The following is a 24,515-nucleotide window of genomic DNA, read 5'->3' on the forward strand; positions in this document are numbered from 1 at the left end:
CATGCCGGCCCTATGGGCCGTGCTATGTCCGGACCTTGTCCGAGCCCTTTTTGGGCTTGGGCCGGGACTTGTCTAGGACTTGTCCCGGGCTTTTTCGAGGCTTTTCGGACCACGAAAAGGGACCATCATTCGAGTGGGAGTTTTTGCCAAAAATTTTTCCGATTCCAACCAAATAATTCCAAAATCAATCCGGGCCATCCAATAGCCCAAAACGGATTTCTCTTTAAATTGATTTATGAAATCATTAAGAATCGAACCAATATTTTTTCCGAAATTGACCCGGGCTTTCTCGAGCCCAAAACGGAGTTTTTCTTAAAGATGATTTTAGAAATCATAAAAGATAAAACCGGAAAGCACCACTAGTAGAATTCTTCGAATTTAGACTTAAGGTCCGTAATGTGACATGTGATGTCAATAAAAGTATCTCCCAAGATAATCATGCATATATAATTCTTAGCCTTGATATATTATATGATTGCATGTGATGTGAATGCGGGAAACTAGTATGGCCATAGATTTATTTCTTTATTCTTGTTTTAAGCACGGATGGGTGCATGCTTTGTAATTAATTTTAATTTCAAGTTTATACGATCTGCGAATCGTTAGAGTCTTGTAATTAGAGTTTAGGGTCTATGAGTCCATTGAAGAAACTCGAGGATGAAATCCAAAGGCGAGTGGGAGAAATCAATGGAGGTTCAAAGATGGCGATCTAAGACGAACCAAAAGGAGAAACAAGAAGAAAACCAAGGGTGATTAGATCTTCTAGGTTAGGGGCCATACTAGGATCCATGTTTGCTTGAGTTACTTTCTCGCGCGCATTTACTTACTTATTTACGCTTTATGTCTTGGATGTTAGTTAGGCTAAATAGTTCACTATAACAAACGCCAGACTAGCGTAAAAGTCCCCAAAAGTAATCTTGAGTAATCGCCTATCCAGATTAAGACACTCGTTGCGCCCTTGTTCGAGGAAGGTGGGTCGGCCTTCGCAGAGTACCTCCTCTACCTTGGGACAATGCGGGTAGGTCTATAGAAGAGGCCTACACGTCTAAATGGTTCTACTCAACGAGATCAGCAAGAGAGTCTTGGATACTCGAGGCAAAAGGATAGATTAGTCATTCATTAATGAAATCTATCAACCAAGAGTCATAAGGTATGATCAGTTAAGTAGTTCGCTCACCCGGAACGACGGAGTCAAAGGGTAGGGCCTTCGTCCGCTTTACTTCGAAGAACTGGGGTCTTGGAATCACTTATTCAATCGGGGACGATTTTATATTGGATAATGTGGGAAAACTAATGTTTTTCAAAAACGATAACGAGTTTTAAAACTTTGCCATTACTTTATGTAGTTTTGAAGATGACACAAGGAAACAAGTTCGACCTTGGAACATACCTAAGGAAGGTGTTAAACGAAAACATCCATGAAGGAAGGAATCGGGAGATACTTCAAATATTGGATGGAGAGTTTAAAAACAAGCTAAATGTCTCAGACTATCCATTTTTGGATTTTTTGACCGCTAAGTAAATAGAGCATCAAGAGGATGATCAAAAGAGGGCGGAACCAGAATCAATGACTTCTCGATTGTTATCAGCCATGGAGGCTACTCTTAACAAGAAACCTCTGAACATGGAAGTCCCCTCCATCACTCCGAAAATTGAGGATTCAATCCGAAGCAAAGCGAGAGTGGAGAGGTTTGATACAACCAGTAAATTATTGCGTCTGCGCCTCGAGAAAGGAAAACCAGTAGGTCCTCATGTTCGGCAAATGATAGAACTCTTTGCTAAACTAGAAGAGCTTGGTTCTCCTGTTAGCCAATCGGCGGCTAATGACATGATCCTCTATTCACTTCATGAAGGGTTCAATCTATTTAAGATGGAATATGCGATGAATGGATGGAACAAGCCTTTAGAGGAACTTGATGCAATGCTTCAGGCAGCAGAACGACTAACAATGGATTTGGAGCCAAAGAATAAGATTCTTGTGGCTCAAGAAAACAAGAGGCAGAAGAAGAAACCCGCGTTAAAAGGAAAAGGCAAACGTATTGCGAAACCTCAAAACAAAGGTATTCAATCTACGTCAAGATGTTTCTACTGCAGTGGCATAGGCCACTGGAAAAGAAACTGCCCCAAGTTCTTGGAGGACAAAAAGAATGGAACAGTGGCTTCCAATTCAGGTATAAACAGTTAACTTATCAAATACTGAAAATTCCCAAACCTTGGTATATGATACCTAAAATTGCCCTTTCATTGTGAATGTACAGGCGCAGCTGGGAACTGAGTATTTGGCTAAGGAAGACAAGATCCAAGAGGGAGCAGAAGCCTCGACTGCTAAGGATGCTGAAAGGGATCGAAGTCTACTTTAGGCACTATTCTAGATTAATCGTTTTCTAGTTTTTTAACATCATCTCTGTACTAAGTATTATGGAGAATCAATAAAGAACTTTATTTCTAAATTGAGATGTTAATAAGTGCTAAATTTAACAAACTATACCAAAAGATTCTAAAATTGGTCAAAAACCTATAAGATACGTTCATCCCAATCGGAAAGGGATGAGGACAACAAGTCCACTATAACCAGAACATGAATCAAACTGACAAAAAAGAAAGCCTTGAGTCAAAAACAGAGATTGATCTTCAAACGTACTTCTAACCTATCCATATTTGGAGTGTCCAAAAGGATTAAGATGAAGAACACGAATCAAACTCTATCCTCCAAAATCCATTTAGTCTAGACATAGCTTCTCACAAAACTACCAAAATTCCGTCTAACAGCTAAGCTTGTAAAAGCATTACAAAAACTAGCTAATATCTGACGCAATTTCTTTTGAAAGAAATTTGGGCTTCTTCCACAACCAATCAAGAGAACAAAGTGTTTGTTGCTCATGATAGTATTCTTCTAATAATTAGCACACCTGGTCGTCTGGGAGAAAAACACTAATTATTACAAGAATAAGTGGGAGAAAAGTACAAGTCGATTTAATTCGATCATGAGAAAAATCATGGAGGGTCATGAAGAACAATCATGAAACTTGTACAAGACGATTAAAGTCGACCAAGAGCAACAAACTGCGGCTCCTCGGAAAAGGAAAGGTTAAAGACATGATCTTATAAATCCACCGCACAAAAACGAATGTCATTCGCCGGAGAACTCTCAAAACAAGTGAAAGTGTCTCTAAAGGAATATCTTAAAGTAATTGAGAAAATTCCAAATTGTTGTTCAAAAGCCCTAAAAGGTCAAATCTCAAAGACACAGAAAATAAAGGTTATTTCTGAAGAGATAAAAGACCTGCGCAGAAACGGAAACTGACTCTAGATTTTGGCTAGAACCCAAAATCATCGTGGAATCCATATCTCGTCAAGACATGAAGCTTGATAATTTAAGTCAACAAAAGACCTAAATTGATTTTCCAAAATAGAAAACTGAGAAGGATGGAAACATTCGTGTTTCCCGAAACGAGACAAGAAGAATAAAGATTCTTCCAATCAAGTTATGTCCACAAGCATGCTTCAGAAATCTATCGACGGATTAAAAGCACGCAAGAGTTAGAATCTTCGATTCAAAAGGCAATCAGAGAAATCTGATTCCTGGAGAATGAAGAAAATCTTGAATCACGAGTTTCAAGAAGGTAAGTGGGAGTAAACAAACCTTCCGGGTCCGTATGCAGAGTACATACAAAAGATTGAGTACAACATAAGGTGTTGTATAACAGTAACGAACTGACTCAATAAAGGACCACACACAAAAGGATAAAATGCCATTTTGGGCATCTGAAGATCTATAAGCATAGATCAAAAGGATGATAGGATTAGAGAGATTCAGTACGCTGAGATGCTTGAGATCCGAAACAGAAAATCTAAGACTCGGAAAGTTTAAAAGAATTTCGACCCAAAAACTCATGACAGAGGGCGTTGCAAAACTCGGAGTCTAAAAGACACCGATGAGCTAGCACGCATGAGAGAGACATTTATGTTCGAAAACATAAAGTCAATCATGTTGGACATGATTAGCATTTAAACATCCGAATTCGGATTGGAAAACCGAAACACTACTTAGTACATCCTAGAAGGCTAAAGGATGAAGTAGTACAAAGTTGAACATGTCATCGTAGCAAACTTCCAGACATGGAAGGAAAGTAGGCTAAAAGTGTTTTAAGCCGGGAACTGTTGCAAATACTACGCAAAGAATTAAAGGCCTTAACTCTAGTAAAGATTACTAGATATTATCAAGGTTGAAGATAGTAATCTTCAAATTAATTGATAATAAGCAAAGTTTAAAACCGACTACCACGGTAGTCAAACTAAACTGTCACCTAAGACATAGTATGAGATTCATACACAGTCTAAGGCATGAGGTATAAATTTTAAACCTCGACAAGTAAAACTGAGTGGGTAAAAGGAGTTTTACGGAAGAGGCTCAGATTTACAACTCTCGTTATCAGAAATAATAAGAATTATTTCACCAGTCGTCTAAACTTGGTTTAGTGTTTAAACGACAGTCCATCGATAATAAAACGTTCCGAATAGGTTTGTCAGATACGTGATCTGATGAATGAAACCCTATTAAGTGAACTTGGAATATTTATTATCAAAAATCCCTGGTCCAGGTCATTGCATGGACAACAATGACTCACGAAATAGGAATAGTATATTCTATTCGACTACGTGGGTGTATAAAAGGTTTATACACTGGATAACCCTCAAATGAGAAGTACATCATTCGTGATGAACGTCAATACTTCTCATAAAGACAATTGGAGAGATTCCTCAAAACATGAGTGCTCCACTCATCTTATGTAAGGAATGCCCGACTTTGGTTCCGTTAAACGCCGCGCCTAAAAGGAGGTTATAAAGGCGGATACTGGGATAAATGTTAACTTTCCTAAAGGCAAAGAGGATTTTGTCAAACTTTTAGGGACAGTTAACGACTGTCTTAATAACCGTTAACATGGGGACATTTAAAAATCGTCCTTATAACAGTATTAGGGACAAACGTTATCCGTCGCCATAACTGTCCAAAATGACATTTTGGAGGCCACTTGTAGGGACAACAACTGTCGCCAGTAATCTATTGGGGACGGTTTTTATGTTTTGGGACGGGTTTTGACCATCCTTAATGGCAATATTTCTTTAGTGAGGTTTTAGGATTAAAGTATCGACCTTGCTTATGTGGACCCCCTAGCCCTCTTGTAAATCTCACGATAAACCTGGTTTTATTTGAGTCAGGGCAGGGCTTAAGGCGCCTAGGACAATCGTGCCGACCCCGTAATTCTGGGTTAGAGTGGCAGACCTCCTTTGGGTCAAACCTCCTTGTTCACTTGGCGCGGGTTGACCCACAACTTTTTTATTTTATCTTGCTCTTGACTCATTGACCTCAGTCAACTAATGCCCATTTTCTGGATCATTAAATGGAAGTTCAAAAGAAAGCAGGTAGGGTTATCTGGTATTGTATTACCATGAGTAGTCTCTCGGGTAGCTATGTCGGGTGGGTCGTCGTGCACCCTTTGAACGTGCGCGAGTGGTATCGGTGTGGACTCTCAGGTAAGGGCTTAAATCCGAGCTCGTCCATAAAAAGTCAACGGGTCAGCAACTATTGCCTGGAACGGGTAACAGGCACCTCTTGTCAGTTTTGGGCTCGGGCGCCCATGGGCGAGTTCAGGCCCGTGGGCCTCTTTCTCACTCCTACACCTCTGGTTCGTTCTTCAACTGTCATGTTATCATCCCCTAGGATATCTACTATTTACCATCTAGCTCTTAATTAAAAATACTTTAGAGTAAATGCCACAACCTTTTATACTATTTTATTTGCAATTATGGTACAAACGTTGCCAGTTTATCACCTCACTGTTAGAGAGCCATGAACAAAGAGACGTTTGGTTTATATAAATAAAACATATGGACTTCGGTTCCTCAGTTAAAGTTCATGAATCTAGTTGATTGTAAGTGGGTTTATCGAACGAAGTTGAAAGTTGATGGTTCCATAGAGCGTTATAAAGCTCAGAGGTGGCCCTGGGCCAGAGCGAACAAAGCGTCGCTTCAGGCCACAGACTTTTAGGGGTCACCAAGACATTAATTTCTTTAAGAACTATATAAGAAGCCTAACTCTCTAAGAAAATTATAAAGGCCCCATTTAACAAATGTTAAGTAAAAAGGGCCACCAAATTTGATGATCTTTAAATGAAAAATGGGCCCAACAGTTTGTTTGACTTATGAAACAAAAATGGTTTTTAAATATCCAAATCATGAAATCCCAATATCCTTTCCTTTCTTCAAGCGAAAGTGTCAAACCGAACTGTTTATTCAATTTCTAGAAACAAAGTCCATTGTTTTTTGTTTCAAGTTGTTCAATCTCAGAAGTACAAAGAAATATTTTGTTTTCTGTTTGAGTTAAAAAGTTAAACTCCCAAGATGATAGTGATTTGAGAGATTCATGTGTTCGCCTTGAAACCTTTTTCAAGCATAATGAGTCACATGACATAGACATACTAAACTTATTTTCTGAACTAAAAGTGTTGAAGCATCTTTTACCAAATGAGATTAAAAGACCAATTGAAGTGGTAGATTTTTTGCAAGATATGAAAGGTTGTTACCCGAACACTTGGGTTTCTTATAGAATTATGTTAACGATGCCATTTACTGTTGCCTCCGCAGAAAGAAGTTTTTCTAAGTTGAAGTTGATTAAGTCTTATATTCGATAATGAAATAATTACTATTATTTATTAAAGCTCGTCTTGTTGCTTAAGCGTTTAATAAAAAACCAGGCATTTCTTTAGTTACGAAAGTTTCTTAAGTTTATTTTCTAGTAAATTTAGTTTTTATTTTCTATTTTCTTGTGCAACAAAGATTCCTAGATTCCTGAACTTTTAACTTTCTCAACATTAAATATACGTGGAGGTATAGGTTAAACTGTTGAAAGTGTGCTTTTAAATCAAATTTGGTTTTGGCCCAATATGAAATGTGGGCTTAAGTAAATGGTTCTACCAAACTAGAACGGGTAAAGAAGGAAAAAGACGCCTTAAATTAATTAAAAGAGAGGTAGTAGAGATACTTATGTCTACTACTTAAAAAACTTAGAGAGAAAGAACTAGGGCTTTTCTTTGGAGAAGATCCTTTGTTAAGAAATTTGAAGTAATCAATTGTTATGTATCCATGACTATTATCTAATGTTTTTGAATGTCTTTTACTTTGTTAATGAAAGGAACAACAACAATGTTAGTGTTTATGTTGAATGAAGATTTTATGATTGAAGGATAATTAGTTTGAGTATATGGTGTTAGATCATTTAAGTTATAGTTGTTATCTTTTATTAAATCTCCAACAAATGGAATCAGAGCCATGTTATCTCATCATTTCCACATTTTGAGAATCTAGGGTTTGTAAAAAAAAATTAGGGATCTTGTAAGAAAAATGGCAAATATGGTGCAATCTCAAATACCTTAACAAAAGAAAATTATGGACATTGATCCATTCAAATGAATGTATTGTTGGGATCTCAAGATTTGTGGGATATTGTTCAAAATGGTTATGTAGAGCCAACTTTAGAAGAAGAGGATATTATGAATGACTTGCAAAAAGGTGTCCTTCAAGATTCAAGAAAGAATGATAAAAAAGCTTTGTTTCTTATATATCAAGGGATTGATAGTTCTACATTTGAAAAAGTGTTCGAAGCAAAATCATCGAAAGAGGCTTGAAATATTCTCAAGAATTCTTTTAGAGGAGTTGATAAAGTGGTGAAGGCTTGTCTTCAAATTTTGTGTGGTGAATTTGAAAGGTTGAGTATGGATGAAGGAGAACTTGTCTCCGATTATGTTTCAAGAGTATTGTCTAATGTAATGAAAAGATGTGGTGAAAAAAAAGATGATGTTCGGGTGATGGAGAAAATTCTACGGTCTTTGACACCTAAATTTGATAATGTGGTTATTGTTGTTGAAGAATCAAAATACTTGGAACCCATGACGGTAGATGAATTGATGGGAACTTTGCAAATCCATAAACAAGGGGTGAATAGAAATGTTGCAACCTCTTCAAATTATTCGGTTGATCAAGTACTTCAAGCAAAAATCACCTTAAAAGAAAAATAATATATACCCCAAAAAGAAAAAGACTATGAGAGTTATGATAGAGGTTATGATAATCGTAGAAGAGGCTTTGGAAGTCAAAGAGGAAGAAATTTGTTAATAGAGGAAGAACAAATGAACCAAGAGGAAGAGGTAGAGGAAACTTTACTAAACCTTATAATAGCCAAGGTAGAGACAAAAGGGGTATTGAATGCTATAACTATCACAAGTTTGGGCATTATAGTAATGAATGATGGTATAAAAATGAAATTAAGGAAGAATCAAACCTTGTTGAAGATGAACTAAAAATTAATGTTGATCCTACATTGTTATTTTCTTGTGATGGTCTTGATGAATCACAAACAAATATTTGGTATTTCGATACCGGTGTGAGTAATCATATTTGTGGGAGAAAGAGAATTATTTGTTGAAGTAAATAAAAATGTAAAAGGGAATATAAAGTTTGGGGACTCCTCAAAGATTTCGGTGTTAGGAAAAGGTAATATTCTCATTCAACTAAAAAACTGTAAACATAGCTACATTTCCAATGTTTATTATGTTCCCTATATGTAGAATAATATTTTGAGTTTGGGGCAACTTTTAGAGAAGGGATATGATATTAGATTGAAGGATTTTCATCTCACTTTAAGAGATAGAAGTGGAGATCTTATTGATAAGGTAAAGATGGAAAAAATAGATTATTTCCTTTGAACATTCAACATGGTGATGTAAAATGCTTAAACTCTATTGTGAAAGATGAATCTTGGTTATGGCACTTGAGACTTGGACATCTAAACTTTGACGGGATGAAGGCCTTGGCAAGCAAGAATATGTAAGGGGTTTACCATGTATTGATCACCCAAACAAAGTGTGTGAAGGATGTATCTTTGGCAAACATCATCAAACAAGTTTTTCTAAAGAAGGAAGGTGGAGAACATCTAATATGTTGGAGCTTGTGCATACCGATGTTTGTGGTCCATTGAAGCCAATGACAAATGGAGGTAATAATTACTTTCTTACTTTTATTGATGATTTTAGTAGAAAAACATGGGTTTATTTCTTAAAAAATAAATCCGAAGTATTTGAAGTATTTAAAGAGTTCAAGAACATGGTTGAGAAACAAAGTGGTTTTATGATAAAGAAACTAAGGTCCGATAGAGGTGGGGAATATACCTCAAGAGCATTTGATATGTTTTGTAGAGAACATGGTATTGTTCATGAACTTACTCCGTCATACACACCACAACTAAATGGATTTACCGAACGGAAAAATCGCACCATATTAAACATGGCAAGAAGCATGTTAAAAGAAAAAAGTTTGCCTTGAGAATTTTGGGGTGAAGCCGTTGCATGTGCCGTATACTTGTTAAATAGATGTCCCACTAAAAGTGTTTATATGAAGACACCGCAAGAGGCATGAGATTATTACAAGCCTAGTGTGGCTCATTTAAAGGTATTTGGATGTATTGCTTATGCAAAGATACCGGAAGCAAGAAAAACAAAACTTGATGACAAAGGTGAGAAATTTATTTTTTTTTGGTATAATGAGCAAATAAAATGTTACAAGTTGTTTAATCCAATTGTCAATAAAGTTCTTTTTAGTAGAGATGTGGTATTTGAAGAAGATTTGGCATGGAAATGAAAAGGAAAAGAAATTACTCAAGTTGAACATAGACTTGAAGGGGAAGAAGAAGATATACCACCAAGAGAATTTCAAAGAGACCCACAAACACCATCATCCTCGTCTCCATCATCCTCATCATCGGGGAAAGTTCTAATGAAAGGCCAATGAAAACTAGAAGTTTGAGAGAGATTTATGAAGTTGTGGATAATAAAGAAGAATTAAACTTGTGTTGTTTTCTCATGGAATGTGATCCTATTATTTTTGAAGAGGCCATCCAAGAAGATCAATGGAAAAATGCAATGAATGAAGAAATTAATGCAATTGAAAAAAATGATACTTGGGAATTGACAAGTTTGCCAAAGGGATACAAACCTGTTGGTGTAAAGTGGGTATATAAGACAAAGAAGAATGCAAATGGAGAAGTCCAAAGATATAAAGCAAGACTTGTAGATAAAGTTACAAGCAAAAAGCCGACATTGATTATAGTGAGGTATTTACTCCCGTTGCTCGTATGGAACAATAAGATTGTTAATCTCTATAGCGGCTCAATATTCATGGAAGATTTATCAACTTGGTGTCAAGTCGGCATTTTTGAATGATATTCTAGAGGAAGAGATATATGTTGAACAACCTTTGGGGTATGTTAGAAAGGGAAAAGAAAATGAAGTTTATAAGTTGAAGAAGACCCTTTATAGATTAAAGCAAGCTCCACGTGCATGGACTACAAGATTGATAAGTATTTTCAAGAAAATGGGTTTGAAAAGTGTCCTCATGAGCACACTTTATATATAAAAGTGAAAGAAGATGGAGGTATGTTATTTGTTTGTCTCTATATTGATGATTTGATATTCATCGGTCATGATTCAAGACTATTTGATGAATTCAAGAAGAGCATGGTTAAGGAATTTGATATAACCGATATTTGGTTGATGGGTCATTTCCTTGGTATTGAAGTGAAGCAAATGGAAAAAGACACATTTATTTCTCAAAGTGGATATGCTAAAGAAGTCCTTAAAAGGTTTAAAATGGAGTCATGTAATCCGGTAAACACCCCTCTTGAAAGTGGAGTGGAATTGAGAAAATGCACAAGAAGAAGTGATGTCGATCCTACATATATCAAAAATTTGATTGGAAGTTTACGTTATCTTACATGTAAACGACCGGATATTCTCTATGGAGTTGGGCTAGTGAGTAGGCATATGGAGACACCAGATGAATCTCATCTTAATGTTGCAAAGAGGCTCCTTCGATATGTTAAAGGTACGCTCAATGATGGTTTATTTTTCTCTTGCGACACAAGATTTTAAGCTTATCGGTTATTCCAATAGTGATTGGGGTAGAGACTTACATGAAAGAAAGAGTACATAGGGGTTGTATTTTTTATGGGTTACACGGTATTTACTTGGTCTTCCAAGAAACAACCCATTGGGACTTTATCTACTTGTGAAGCCGAATATGTAGCCGCTAGCTCTATGGTTTGTCATGCAATTTGGTTAAGAAATATGTTGAAGCATCTTCAATGCCCTCAAGTTGGTCCAACCGAAGTGTTCCCTGATAACAAATCGACTATTGCTTTAGCCAAGAATCTCGTTTGTCATGAAATAAGCAAGCACATTGATACACGCTACCATTTTATTCGTGAACATGTTAAAGAAGGTGATATTGAAGTGATGTATTGCAAGTCTCAAGATGGAATGACCGATATATTTACGAAGTCCTTGAAGCATGATGTCTTTGAAAGAATGAAGTGGATGTTAGGTATGAGAAACTATGGAAATTTGGTTTAAGGGGGATGTTGAAAGTGTGCTTTTAAACAAAATTTGGTTTTGGGCCCAATATGAAATGTGGGCTTGAGTAAATGGTTCCACCAAACTAGAAGGGGTAAAGAAGGAAAAAGACTCCTTAAATTAATTAAAAGAGAGATAGTAGAGATCCTTATGTCTACTACTTGAAAAAACTTAAAGAGAGAAAGAACTAGGGTTTTTCTTTGGAGAAGATCCATTGTTAAGAAATTTGAAGTAATCAATTGGTATGTATCTATGACTATTATCTAATGTTTTTGAATGTCTATTACGTTGTTAACGAAAGGAACAACAAGAATGTTAGTGTTTATGTTGAATGAAGATTTTGTAATTAAAGGACAGTTAGTTTGAGTATATGGTGTTAGATCCTTTAAGTTAGAGTTAATTCCTATATGGCCCCCTACTTTGCGACCAACTTCCTTTGTGGCCCCCTTTTTTTTGTAAATTCAAATATGGCCCCTATTTTCAAGTAAATGTCATTACTACCCTTCTTAATTCTAAATTTAAAACATTTAAAAATATTAAAAACATAATTATTTCCAACTCACCTCTCTTTCTCCACCTCATCTCTCTCTCTTCTCCTCACCTCTCTCTCTCCACCTTATCTCTCTCTCTCTCCTCCTCACCTCTCTCTCTCTCCACCTCACCCCTCTTTCCACCTAACCTCCCTCTCTCCACCTAATCTCTCTCTCCACCTCACTCTGTCTTCTCCGACGAAGGTCGCCGGCCGGAAAATTTTCCGGCCGGCGAAGCTTATTGAAATAAACCTACGCTTGTTGAAGGTGAAGTTTGGAATATAGAACAATTCCTTCTGTCGTGTATCCCCGATTGATGCAGCCTCAGATGCTTCAATTTTCGATTCTAGTATTGAGCGAAAGGATCTTCAAACATAAAAAAAAAAAAAAAAACTTTCATCTCTCTCTCTCTCTATCTCTAAACCCCTTTGCCAGAGCAATGGTCTGTTCTTGAACTACATTTGCGCCTAATACTATAACTAAATGCTCTTTCTCTCTCTACATTTTGCAGATCCAGGTTTGATCGGAGTAAACCACGGTCCAATAGCAAACTACCTGCCATCACCAACAGAAGTGGTAAAGCTTCTCAAATCTCAAGGGGTTGTTCAAGTAAAGCTTTATGATACTGATGCCACCGTTCTAAAAGCCCTCGCCGGAACTAACATCAAAGTCACCGTCGCCTTACCTAATGAACTTCTCTGTCTCTCGCCGTCTCTCCGCCTGGGTTCAACAAAACATTTCCTTTCACTGCCCATTAACCCAAATCGAAGCTATAGCAGTTGCTAATGAGGTTTTTGTTGATCCCAAAAACACAACCAATTTCTTAATCCCAACCATGAAAAATGTTCAAGCTGCTCTGGTTCACTTCAAATTGGACTCTTCCATTAAAGTTTCTTCCCCAATTGCTTGAACTGCTCTTCAATCATCTTACCCAGTTTCATCTGGTTCATTCAGAACCGACTTGAACCAACCAGTAATCAAACCCATGTTGGATTTTCTAAGAGAAACTAAATCTTATTTAATGGCTAATGCTTACCCATTTTTTGTTTATGTAGTTAATTCAGATGTTATACCTTTAGATTATGCTTTGTTTCGTGAAAACCCAGGTGTGATTGATTCTTGTAATGGATTTCATTATTCAAATCTATTTGAAGCTCAAATTGATGCAACTTATGTTTGAAGGTTTAGAGAGAGAGATGAGGTGGAGACAGAGTGAGGTGGAGAGAGAGAGATTAGGTGGAGAGATGGAGGTTAGGTGGAGAGAGGGGTGAGGTGGAGAGAGAGAGAGGTGAGGAGGAGAGAGAGAGATGAGGTGGAGAGAGAGAGAGGTGAGTTGGAAATAATTATGTTGTTAATATTTTTAAATGTTTTAAATTTAGAATTAAGAAGGATAGTAATGACATTTACTTGATTAGGGGGCCATATTTGAATTTACGAAAAAAGGGGGCCATAAAGGAAGCTGGTCACAAAGTAGGGGGCCATATAGGAATTAACTCTTTAAGTTATAATTAATAAGGGTAAAAGAGATATTTAACTTATTAATTGTTGTTATCTTTTCTTAAATCTCCAACATAAACCTCACCCCAAAACCTAGGGATCTTTGAAGACCTAACTGATCCAACCTGCTGACCCCACCTTTAAGGGAGTTCCAAGAATCTGCTTAGTAAGTTTTTCTGATCAGCAATATCATTATCTACAATTGCAGGGGTGTGATCATGTGAGAAATACTATTATAAGCTATGCTGATGCAGTTTGATCTTAATAGAAACAAACCCACACATTCAGGTGTATTGACCTTATACATAAACAAACCCACACAAGACTCTTTTATTTAACACAATTTCACCTACACTTTACAAGATTTCAATTCTACAACGTCCATACCATACTTGATTTATGAACCCTGAGATCCCAAAAGTAGACCTTTTCTTTTGAATGAAATCTTGTGGTAAATTTGTTGTGATCACTAAGGAAAACCTTCAATAATAGACCCATGGCCCATGAGATAGGTTATCTTGTAATCACTAAAACCAGAATCTAAGAGGAGTTTTTTCCATTCTTCTTCAGTTCTCTCTTTGCTAGCAAACGCAGTCATCATCATAATGTCCATGTAAAATTCAACATCAGACGGGGGACGTTCTTGGTTCTTATCATTCTGCACTACAACTTCTACTATAATCACTTTTCCTCCTTTTGTTGGAATAGCTTCTCTACATTTCTTCAATATTGTTATTGAATCTTCATCTTTCCAGTTATGGAGAGTATGCTGTCATTTGACATAAGATAAAAAAACATTATATTTAGATGGTGTATGTCTGTTTGTCGTTTTAAAATTTAATCTGATATTTATGTATCTGCATTGTTTTATCCTATAAATACTGATAGCTTGCTGATTGTTGGTTTAGTTGAGGTACCAGAGGTCCCAGGAGCCAACAATTCTTGGCTGGAGTGGTAAGAGGTATAATCTTCCACCTAGAGATTAAGGGTTTGAGGCACACGCATAACAATTAAAAAAAAGAAGGTCCCATGTTGAATCCTTTTTACTTACTTTTCGGTTTTCTTTGGGAAGATAATCAGTGGGAAGTTTAAAATGTAATGCCAAAAAGTGTTAAATGCACCTCCCTCTACCCAAATTTGAGAGAAAGTTTGTACGTGAAGGAGGTGTCTTTAACCGTTATGGAAGGTGCTTATAAAATTTCTCATTTAAAATATTATCAATCTTATATTTCTAAACTATTCCATGACTTTGCAAATGAAACAAAAACAAAAGTAATTGTTCGACCATTAGCATATATTCAAGCAATTGTATTCACACTAGAAATTGTCTCCTCGGAGTAATACGAATCAATTTTTCTTTCCTACAGTTTTAATTTATGGTCAGCTCTATATTATATAATTATCGTGTTGACAATTTTTCTCTTAACAATTGTTGTGTTTGCAATTTCTCTTGGTTTGGTATATAACTTTGCTCCTAGTCCTATGGGTTCGAATCCTGGATCCGCCATAACAAACTATTATTACTTATATAACCTCATTAGTTAGATGTAAGTAACAACCTGGTAAATTTCATGGCGAAGTCAAAAAATATATAGAAAGAAACTATCATTTGTGAGGAAGTTAATTATAAATCATCTAGTGTACTTGTCTGAATTTGAGTTGTTTGAAGCATGGCTTGTTTTTTGTCAGAGGCAAAATAATCATGTAAAGTTTCTAGAAGATCGACTCTTCATTCAGACTTATTCTATGCTTGATTCAGTTGGAGGGAAAAATAATTTGGGGAAGTCATTTAGATGAGTCAGACCCACAACTAAGATAAAAATAACCGTTTCAAATGAGAGGTGAGTCAATTTAGATCCCAAGTCACATTTCAGATCGGATATCGAAAACAAAGACAAAACCTTATTTATTTGATCTAATTCATTGAAATAGAAAAAAACGAAAAGAAAAGTAACTATACCTTCAATAAGATAGCATCTGCATGAGGAATGGATTCAAACATATCACCACCAATGAAGTCTATGTTATTATGAATCTTTGGCACATTTGCAACCACATTTGGAAGGTCAAGAACAAAGCATTTCAAGTCTGGAAATACTTCACAAATGACATGAGCCACGGCCCCATTACCACCTCCAACATCTACCAATGATTTCAAATTTTGAAATACTTCCTTACCCTCATTCACAATTGCAGTTATCTGTGAAAGAGAGATATTAGCCATTGCATCATCAAAAACCTTTCCAAATTTAGGATTTTGCTCTGTGAAATTCCAAAAGTTCACTCCATGAGCAATCTCAAATGCTGTAGATTCACCACTTTTCCCTTGAAACCATGGACTTAAAAAATCCATCGAAGTTGTGAAAACTGGATTCACCACAGCAAGAAAAAAAGATGACATAGTATTTGTATTCCCTTTTATTAGAAGACTGGATAAAGGAGTGAGATGGATCCCTTCTTCTGCATTTTCATCAAGTTTCTTCATAGTAAAGAACTTTGAGTGAATCAAGAAACGAAGTAATCGATTAAAGTGATTGGTTCTCTCGGGTGGTATCGACAAAGCGTCTACTAGGCTAGAGAAAGTCATGGGTTTTCCATGGTTGTAGATTATATCTGGTATTCCCAACTCAACAGCACATTTCAGAGACATAGAATTCATATAGCTGAATATTAATTTGCACATTTGATTCACAACTTCCATCATCTCTGTATCAGAATTCATATCTTGATTAGTAGTGTTCCAAGATAGGATTAATCTGATCTTGCTTCAGTTCTCAATTTGTCAAGTTAGATATATAGTGCATGAGTGGGCCAGATACATCATAGAATTGACAGCCTTCACAGTAACTAATATCCCACCTAAGCCTTTAAATATTGGATTAAGAATACACCCAAAGAGCACCTCATCCTTATGTCAAACCTCCATAAGCAAGTTACTCGCTTCATATGGTATCTTGTACTAACAATTCAAGTAAATTTTCAACCAAAAAACAATAATTCAAGTAAACTATAATAATTGAGTTACTTTCTTATTATATAATAGTAATTAAACTAAAAATGTATATATTGGGGTACCTTAGGTATACATATATATGATACCTACACTAGTTTTATGAATTTAGAATTTATATCAAAGAATAGAAAAATATATAACAAACAAAAACATCTCAAGTATTTTTTTTTTTGTTAAGAGATACAAATATTATTAAGCTAATAAAGTGTCATTACAATAGAAAGAAACCATAAAATAAGGAATTCTGCTCCAAGTCTTCGATTTATTCTTCTTTCTGGCCCATTTAGCAAGCTTATCCGCCGGGGAGTTGAATCTACGATTAGTGTAACTGAATTTCACCGTATGAATCTTGCGTTTTACCTCCTGAATTTTACGAAGATGGATTCTAGACTGCCATTGAACCTCATGCTTAGAATTCTGAATGTTTTGTATGATATTTATATTATCACTTTCAATAATAGTATTATTATAATCATGTTCTACCGCCCATACTAGGCCCTCGAGAATTGCAATTGCCTCTCCTTCTTCACTATTTCTGCCTCTCGTAATACTCGTATGAGCTTCTATGAATTTTGATTCAGAATCATGGATAATAAGGCTAATTCCTGTAATTTCATGCACATTGATAGAAGAAGCATCAACATTAATTTTCAGCCAGTTTGGTTCTGGAGGGTTCCATTTTCCTTGCAATTGAGCATTCATGCAAGGAAGAGTAATAATATTCTTTGGAAAAGCCTGAATCATATTAATAATCTGAGATAGAGAAGTAATTTCATATTGAAAACAGTGATCACATCTGATTTTCCAAATGATCCACATGATAGTGGCTAACAGATTCTGGTAAGTAGGTTCATTGAAAGGAGGTGTGTGCTCCCATGAAAAAATCCATTCTATAACATCCATAATATTCGGTGATATGATATTGAAATAGAACCAGATATTTCTAGCAAGAGGACAGTGAAGGAGCGCATGCTCAATAGATTCAATTTCATTACAGTTAGGGCAAACCAGGTTATTGTTAATATATTTACCAATTCTTTTCCTCACTGGAAGGGATTTAGTACATATTTTCCAAATGAAATTTTGTATTCTGGGTATAGTAGGGAGTGACCAAATAAATTTTCAGTTAGGGTTAAGTGGAGGGGGAGAATTCATACTAGTGCAAAGGTAGTTATACATGGATTTAACTGTAAACTTACCCGATTTAGTAAGCGTCCAAATTCTTTGATCCACCCCCATTTCATCGATGGGGATGGATTTAATAAGGTTATAGGTATTATTATCAAAGTTACTAGTAAGGACCTCTTCATTCCACTTGTTATTACTGATTAATTGAGCAACCTTTGTCACCGTGGGCTCACTACTATGGCTTTGAGGAGTATTGATGTCAGGAATCCAGCTATCAGTCCAAATATTGATGTTCTCTCCATTGTGGACCTCCCAAGTGGTGAAATCTTCAATCTGGTGTAATTGCTTTCTAATATTCTTCCATATCCACGAGTGATGTGGCTTGACTGGACCAGGATTCTCTGTATGAGGAAAATATTTAGCTTTTAAGAAACGAACCCACATAGCATTGGGCTCCGATTTAATCCTCCAAGCGAGCTTACTGAGCATAGCTTTGTTGTCTAGCTCAGGTAGATGTATACCAAGCCCTCCCATGGATTTAGGCATACAAATGGAAGACCAAGATTTCGTACAAATGCCTCTAGACTTACCCCACCAGAACGACTTTTGAATAGTCGTAATACTCTTGCATATGCCTTTAGGAATGGCAAAGCATTGCATTTGGTATCGGGGTACGGCCGCAACTATTGTTGAGATAACAACAGTGCGCCCAGCTTGAGAAAGGAAATAGTGATTCCATTTCTCTAATTTGCCTTTGATATGAAGAAGGATGTCATTGAAAGCTTTAGTCTTATTTGCTCCAATGAAAAGCTGCGCCCCTAAGTATTTATCCGAGGTGGACGCATTCTTAACTTTAAGGGAGCGCATGATAAGACGCTTGAATTTCGGATGAGAATTCTTGGAGTAGAAGATATTAGATTTCTTGTAATTGATCATTTGACCTGATGACACACTAAAAGTATTAAGAATATCCTTAAGGATATGGATATTATCTAGAGAATTACGGCCGAAGATTATGTAATCATCAGCAAAGAGGAGATGCGAAATCTTGAGACTAGGATTATTAGTTGGGAATCCAGTAAAGGTTTCAGATCCGCGTTCTGCTACAATCATTCTACTCAGTCCTTCCATGGCAAGAGTGAAGAGAAAGGGGGAGAGAAGATCTCCTTGCCTGATACCCCTAGTCGGATAGAACGTGGGTCCTGGATGACCATTGATCAGAACCGACATGGAAGATGTAGAAATACAAATGTGAATCAAACGAATCCAGTGCTCAGCGTAGCCTAGCTTCTTCATGATATCTATCAGAAAATTCCATTCAATCCTATCAAAAGCTTTAGACATGTCCAGTTTTAATCCAAAGTACCCTGTCGCTCCCTTCATCTTCTTCATAGAATGAATAATCTCCGGTCCAATTATAATGTTGTCTGAAATCTGCCTTCCCGGGACATATGCAGCTTGGAAAGGATTAATGATAGCATTAAGGGTTTCTTTAAATCTATCCGCTAAGATCTTCGTGATAATCTTGTAAGTAGTATTAAGAAGGCTAATCGGTCTATAATCTGCTGGAGACTGGGGGGTAGATGTTTTGGGAATAAGACAAATGTGTGTATGATTTGATTCAGTAGGTAATGTAGCAGTGAGAAAAAATTTTTGGACAAGCTGATTAATATCAGGCCTAACAGTGTCCCAGTTGGATTGGAAGAAGAAGGGGGGATAGCCATCCGGGCCTGGAGCCGCTTCTTTCTTAAGACCTTTGATGGCATTATTGATTTCCTCTTCATCCGGAATAGCTATTAGATCCTCATTCTGATGAGGGGTAATAGAGTGGTTAAACAGGTTGAGGATGTCCGGAGCCGTTGTAGTATTATCCGTGGTGTTGATGCTAAGAAGGTGACTAGTAAAAACGGTCTAGATGCTATTAAGTTCTTCATGCCATTCTCCATTGTTGTCTTTAATAGCCGTGATTTTATTGATACGGTTCCGTTGTATGGCTTGCGAATGAAAGTATTTGGTGTTCTTATCTCCTACCGAAATAAAGTTATTTCTGGATTTCTCCTTCCACAGACTCTCTTGATATAGGTAGAGATTATGTAATTGTTCATTCAACCTAGCTAGTTCCTCTTTATTAGTGGTAACCTGTAAGCTATCAGTAATCATCTTAATGTTTCTATCTAGGTTACCAAAAACACTTTTATTCCATTTAGTGAGATGCTTGCTTAAGTTTTTGAGTTCCTTTTGTATATCTTGATTTGTGTTCCATTTGCTAGCTATGAAATCATGGCATTCCGGGTGAGTCATCCAAGTACGAAGGAATTTGAACGGCTTTGACTTCTGATTAATATTAGTGCCATCCCCAAGAAGAATAGGGAGATGATCAGAGCCCACCATCTCAAGATGAGAAATACTAGAGTTTTTATATTTCGTCAACCAATGAATGTTAGCTAGCGCTCTATCTAATCTTTCTTGAATAAGGTGTTCGCCATATTGCTTGTTGCTCCAAGTATAAGGACTACCTTTATAACCCATATCCATGAGTTCAAGATTACTAATGATAGAGAGAATACTAGACATGTGGGAATTAGTAGCACAAGAACCCCCTTTCTTGTCTTGCATATCTAGAATATTATTAAGGTCTCCGATGACTGTCCACGGGATATTATTATCAACTTTAAGATTTCTAAGCGTTTTCCAAGGTTTAAGTTTATTCTTATTGTAGGGGCAACCATAGAAGCCCGTAATTAAATTATGACTGTTATTGTGAGTATCCAAGATTTTAGCGTGTATAACGTTATTATCCGAGTAGAGAATATTAGTATCTAAATAATGTTTCCAATACATCACTAGTCCACCAGCTTTATTCAGAGGTTCAACGAAATGACTATTATAATGCTTATGAATCTTTATGTTCTTATTAATAATATGAGATTTATTTTTTGTTTCTGCTAGAAAGATAATATCGGGGTTATACTTATTTATAAGTCTAAAGAGATGTTTCTTGGTAAGGAAATTACCAAGACCCCTTACATTCCAACTAAGGACCGTTGGGCAAGGGTTAGTGGGGTCCATAGCAAAGGGGAAAAAGGCACTGCCCCTAAAGAAATTTGAGCCCTCTAATAAAAGAAGAGCAGATTGAGAGCACCCTATCCAGGAGGAGGTGCAACCCTGAACCGCCCCTAAAGGCACCCACCCCAACAATAAGGAAAATAATCGAGTCGACGGACTGAAAAACTATAGTTAAAACTCAACTTATAATCCGAAACGATCTAAGCAAAGAAGTAAAGAGTCTCACAAAGTCTAACAAGAAAAAAGAACACTAATTACCAAAATGAAAGATATACAACCATAAACTCTAATATAAATAACACAAATAACTAACTGATAATTTTATATTCCACCATGATCATATTAAAGATAACAAAATCACATCTATTTAATAATAGATGTAGCTGAACAGACTAATAACACCACTATGGCAGATAACAAAACAAGCAAACACTACTTAACTAGAACAGAACCTCCCTTAACAGTCTACTAACTACAAAAGAGAAGATTAGCTTTACTAAACATAACCTAACTAATTAAAAGATTGATACTCTAGTTAAAATCAGAACTTGAAACTCAAAGAAAGAGAGAGTAGAAGGAAGAAGACATTAAAATTATTCTAATACCTTCAAGAGGCACTAAATTTGTTTTGATACTCAGAACAAATTAGTAACTAGGTGATCAAAAGGAGAGAACTAAATACACGATGATAAACAGGTTAAAATCCAAATCAGGACTCAAAATTAGTAACTCTAAGAGAGAGAAAGAGAGGAAAAGACACTCATACTATGCTACTCCCCTTAGGTATAAACTACTTGCTGGAATAGACACCATGAAAGCCAATAATACATCTTCAAAGCTAAAATCTACCTAATAACAACTTAGGTAAAGGATAAGGTAACATGCATGAAAGATCTAATAATTCTTATAACATGGAGAATGATTAGAAATACTTCCCTGGTATTGTTGTTGTTTACCAGCATCTTCGAAGTTGCCTAGATTTACTTTCTGCCATCGCTTTCCCAAATCTGCAGTAACTGATGAGCTGATGAGCAAATGAAATTAAGGATTAGAGATTACTACCTGGAGTAGACACTAATGTTCTGCTACTGTTATTAGGGCTTTGGTTTGTGATGAAGAACTTGAGAAAATAGGTTTTTAGTGGGCTGATTTTACTTGATGTTGTTGGTAAATTCAGATCTAGAAAGTGTGAATGGAAGATTGGGGAATATGGTTTATTAAAGTGGATTTCGTTGGATTTAGTAGCTAGTACGAGTTAATTGGCTAGGGGTAGATAATTAAGGGTAGATAATTAAAGGTGATGTTGCAGGGAGATTGGATATTGAATCTGTGATGGTTGTGTGAATTTTAGGGTTGGAGTCAAAACGAAAGGGAATAACTCCAGGGTGCTGATGTCACCCGGGTGTTTCTCTCACCTCAAAAAACTCCGGCTCCAATTATTGGAAAAGCAAGTGCCCAAAAAAACATCTCAAGTATAACCAGAGGGTGTAATGATCTAAAACATGAACTTTACATTAGAAATTGAGACTCATGACATTCTTCAATTATTTTTCTTTTACATAAAAGTCACAATCCAACAAGTATGAAATTTACTCAGTTGTAATCTAAGACTCATTGAATAACAAGTACCCAAACACCAAGAACAAAGTTGTCATCGAAGTATTGAGACCTTGATCCAAAGCTTAGTTTTGGCCATCGGAGGTAAGGGACCCCTGACCCATCTGCAGGGAGTATTTTCTGATCTTAGTTTTATTTCTTCTTCTTCTTGTGTTTGTCTTTGGTTTCTTTGTTTTATCATCCTTTTCTTTTTCCAGCTTCATCTTTAGGCTCTTTGATTCTTCTATCATAGAGGTCTTAGTTCCCATTATTACTTTTCTTTCTCATTCCCAATTTAAGATTCCTCTCATCCCTTGATTTTAGTGTATTCAGGTGGGAGCTTGCTCCGGCAGTATGTTGATGATGATGAATCACAGTGACAAGTGGCAGGATTTTTGGGTCGAAAGGTTTGCAAAGGTGGAGACTTTCTCTTCAAATCTTTTGCTGACGTCAAGATCTGTAAGCCCATGGGAGATTGGACTACATCATAACCTGATCCCACAAAATCCTCAACTCGGAATTAACTCCCTGGGAAATCTAAAACCAGGGATTCTTTATGGTGGTATTTGGGAAATCTCAACATTAAAACACACATTCCTTCTCAAAATCGGCCCGAGGCTCGAGAATCAACACGTAGCTCACCTCTTGTGGTTTGCATGCAATTTAGACTTAACCTCTCAACCAGAACAAGTTAATTCACACGCTAACCCACTCATGGCTTCTACCCCTTCATCTTCTTCCATCCCTGCTACTAACTCACCCATAGCAAATAGTGTCACTAATAATCAATCCCATCCTGGAGAAATCACACAACTGGTTACAAACATGGAGAAACAACTAAATCTTCCACCTAATGAAGAAGCTGTAGTTTATCTTCCTAAAAAACTTTCTCATGCAGTCGACTCTATCAATTTTGAGAAGAAACTTATAGGGAGACTCTGTAGCCATCACTTCATCCCTATGTACAAAATTCAGAATCAACTTAAAAGAAAATGGGAAGTCTCCTTTCCTTACACTATTGAACCAATTCCAAATAGACTCAACCATTTCATCTTCACCTTTCAAGTATCTAAAGATAGAGATCGTGTTCTGATCAACAAACCTTATGTAATCCTTGATTACCTTTTAATCTTACATGTAATGGATGTGGACGCAAACCCTGAATCAATACCTTTAAAGCATGATATCTTTATTGTCCAACTATCTTCTATCCCACAGTGTCTACAATATGAGTCAGACATTCGGATAATTGCTAGTCCTCTTGGTCATGTTCTTAGGTTCATACCTGCTCAATGGGATGTACTTCCTGGTAACAAAATTAAAGTGGATATTGTTTGGGATGTCACTAAACCTTGCCCTACAGGAACCTCAGTTCAGTTAGAGGGTGATAAAATACGAATCGAATATCGTTTTTTCCTTTCCCAAAGACTACCTGTCTTTATTGTCGTAATATAGATCACTCCCCCTTTCCTTGCCAAGATCAGGATGCCAATCAGAAGATTACTAACCCATCATCATCGTCTAAGAAATCGATTGGTTTACCTATTACGTTAGAATCTCTGATTTACTCCAATCCAGCTCTCATTACCACTATCCTTCCCATTTCCAGAGCCACTTCCTCAGAACTTGTCTCTTCTATCCCTTCTTCTATCCCAGAATCACTTCTTCAGAATCAGTCTTCTTCTATCCCAGCAATAGATACACCTCCGATCATACACACCACCAGAAGTCAAAATCCTCCTCCATCATGGACAAAATCCTTCCTAAAAGCCAATACCTCTGTTCCTAACACAGAAAGAAGAAATACAGGAATCAATATTCAAGAGCTAAGTTTAAGTCACAGGAAGAATTTAGTCAACTCAACAGCTGCTACAGGAAAAGGTAAGGAACCAATGTATTACCCAGACTACTCTTCTTTGGATAGTAGGGAAAAGAGAAAGATATTGAGTGATGAGAGTCTGGTGAAGGCTACTATTTTTGATGATACGAATTCCTTCCTGGATGGTCTTGAACAGTTATGGAAAAAACATAAGGACAATTCTTGCATCAATCACTTACAGTCTCCTTGGACCTCAGAGATCAGTACAGGACTTTTCACTTTTATAGGGATTGATGGTCCTTTTTCTTGTGCTCCCTTTTCCTCTAAGGATGTTCCTTTTATTCAAACCTCCTTCCCAGATTTCAATTTTGATCAGATTTATGGGACCCAAAAGAAAGCTGAAA

General features: G+C 36.6%; 1 protein-coding gene and 1 pseudogene across 1 annotated transcript; one reads left to right on the forward strand and one right to left on the reverse strand.

Moving 5' to 3' along the window:
- The first annotated feature begins 12,474 nt into the window (after positions 1–12,474).
- LOC147548919 (glucan endo-1,3-beta-glucosidase 11 pseudogene) lies at positions 12,475–13,172 on the forward strand (annotated as a pseudogene).
- Positions 13,173–13,700: 528 nt separating this feature from the next.
- Positions 13,701–16,255, reverse strand: LOC147548920 (putative O-methyltransferase 3). The gene is made up of 2 exons (XM_086669910.1): positions 15,450–16,255; positions 13,701–14,258 (listed from the first exon to the last, which is right to left on the reverse strand). The coding sequence occupies exons 1-2, from the start codon at positions 16,209–16,211 to the stop codon at positions 13,959–13,961; spliced, it is 1,062 nt and encodes a 353-aa protein (XP_086526036.1). The 5' UTR covers positions 16,212–16,255; the 3' UTR covers positions 13,701–13,958.
- Between the last annotated feature and the right edge of the window lie 8,260 nt (positions 16,256–24,515).

This window comes from Eschscholzia californica, unplaced genomic scaffold, assembly GCF_041429995.1.
Source record: "Eschscholzia californica isolate CP2 unplaced genomic scaffold, dmEscCali1.0.p SCAF_3, whole genome shotgun sequence".
Taxonomy (NCBI): domain Eukaryota; kingdom Viridiplantae; phylum Streptophyta; class Magnoliopsida; order Ranunculales; family Papaveraceae; genus Eschscholzia; species Eschscholzia californica.

Coding starts and splice junctions, on each gene's coding strand:
- LOC147548920 (XM_086669910.1), bottom strand. CDS start 16,211: ATGAATTCTGATACAGAGATGATGGAAGTTGTGAATCAAATGTGCAAA. Junction 14,259..15,449: donor CAGATGCTATCTTATTGAAG/GTATAGTTACTT, acceptor GTCAAATGACAG/CATACTCTCCATAACTGGAA.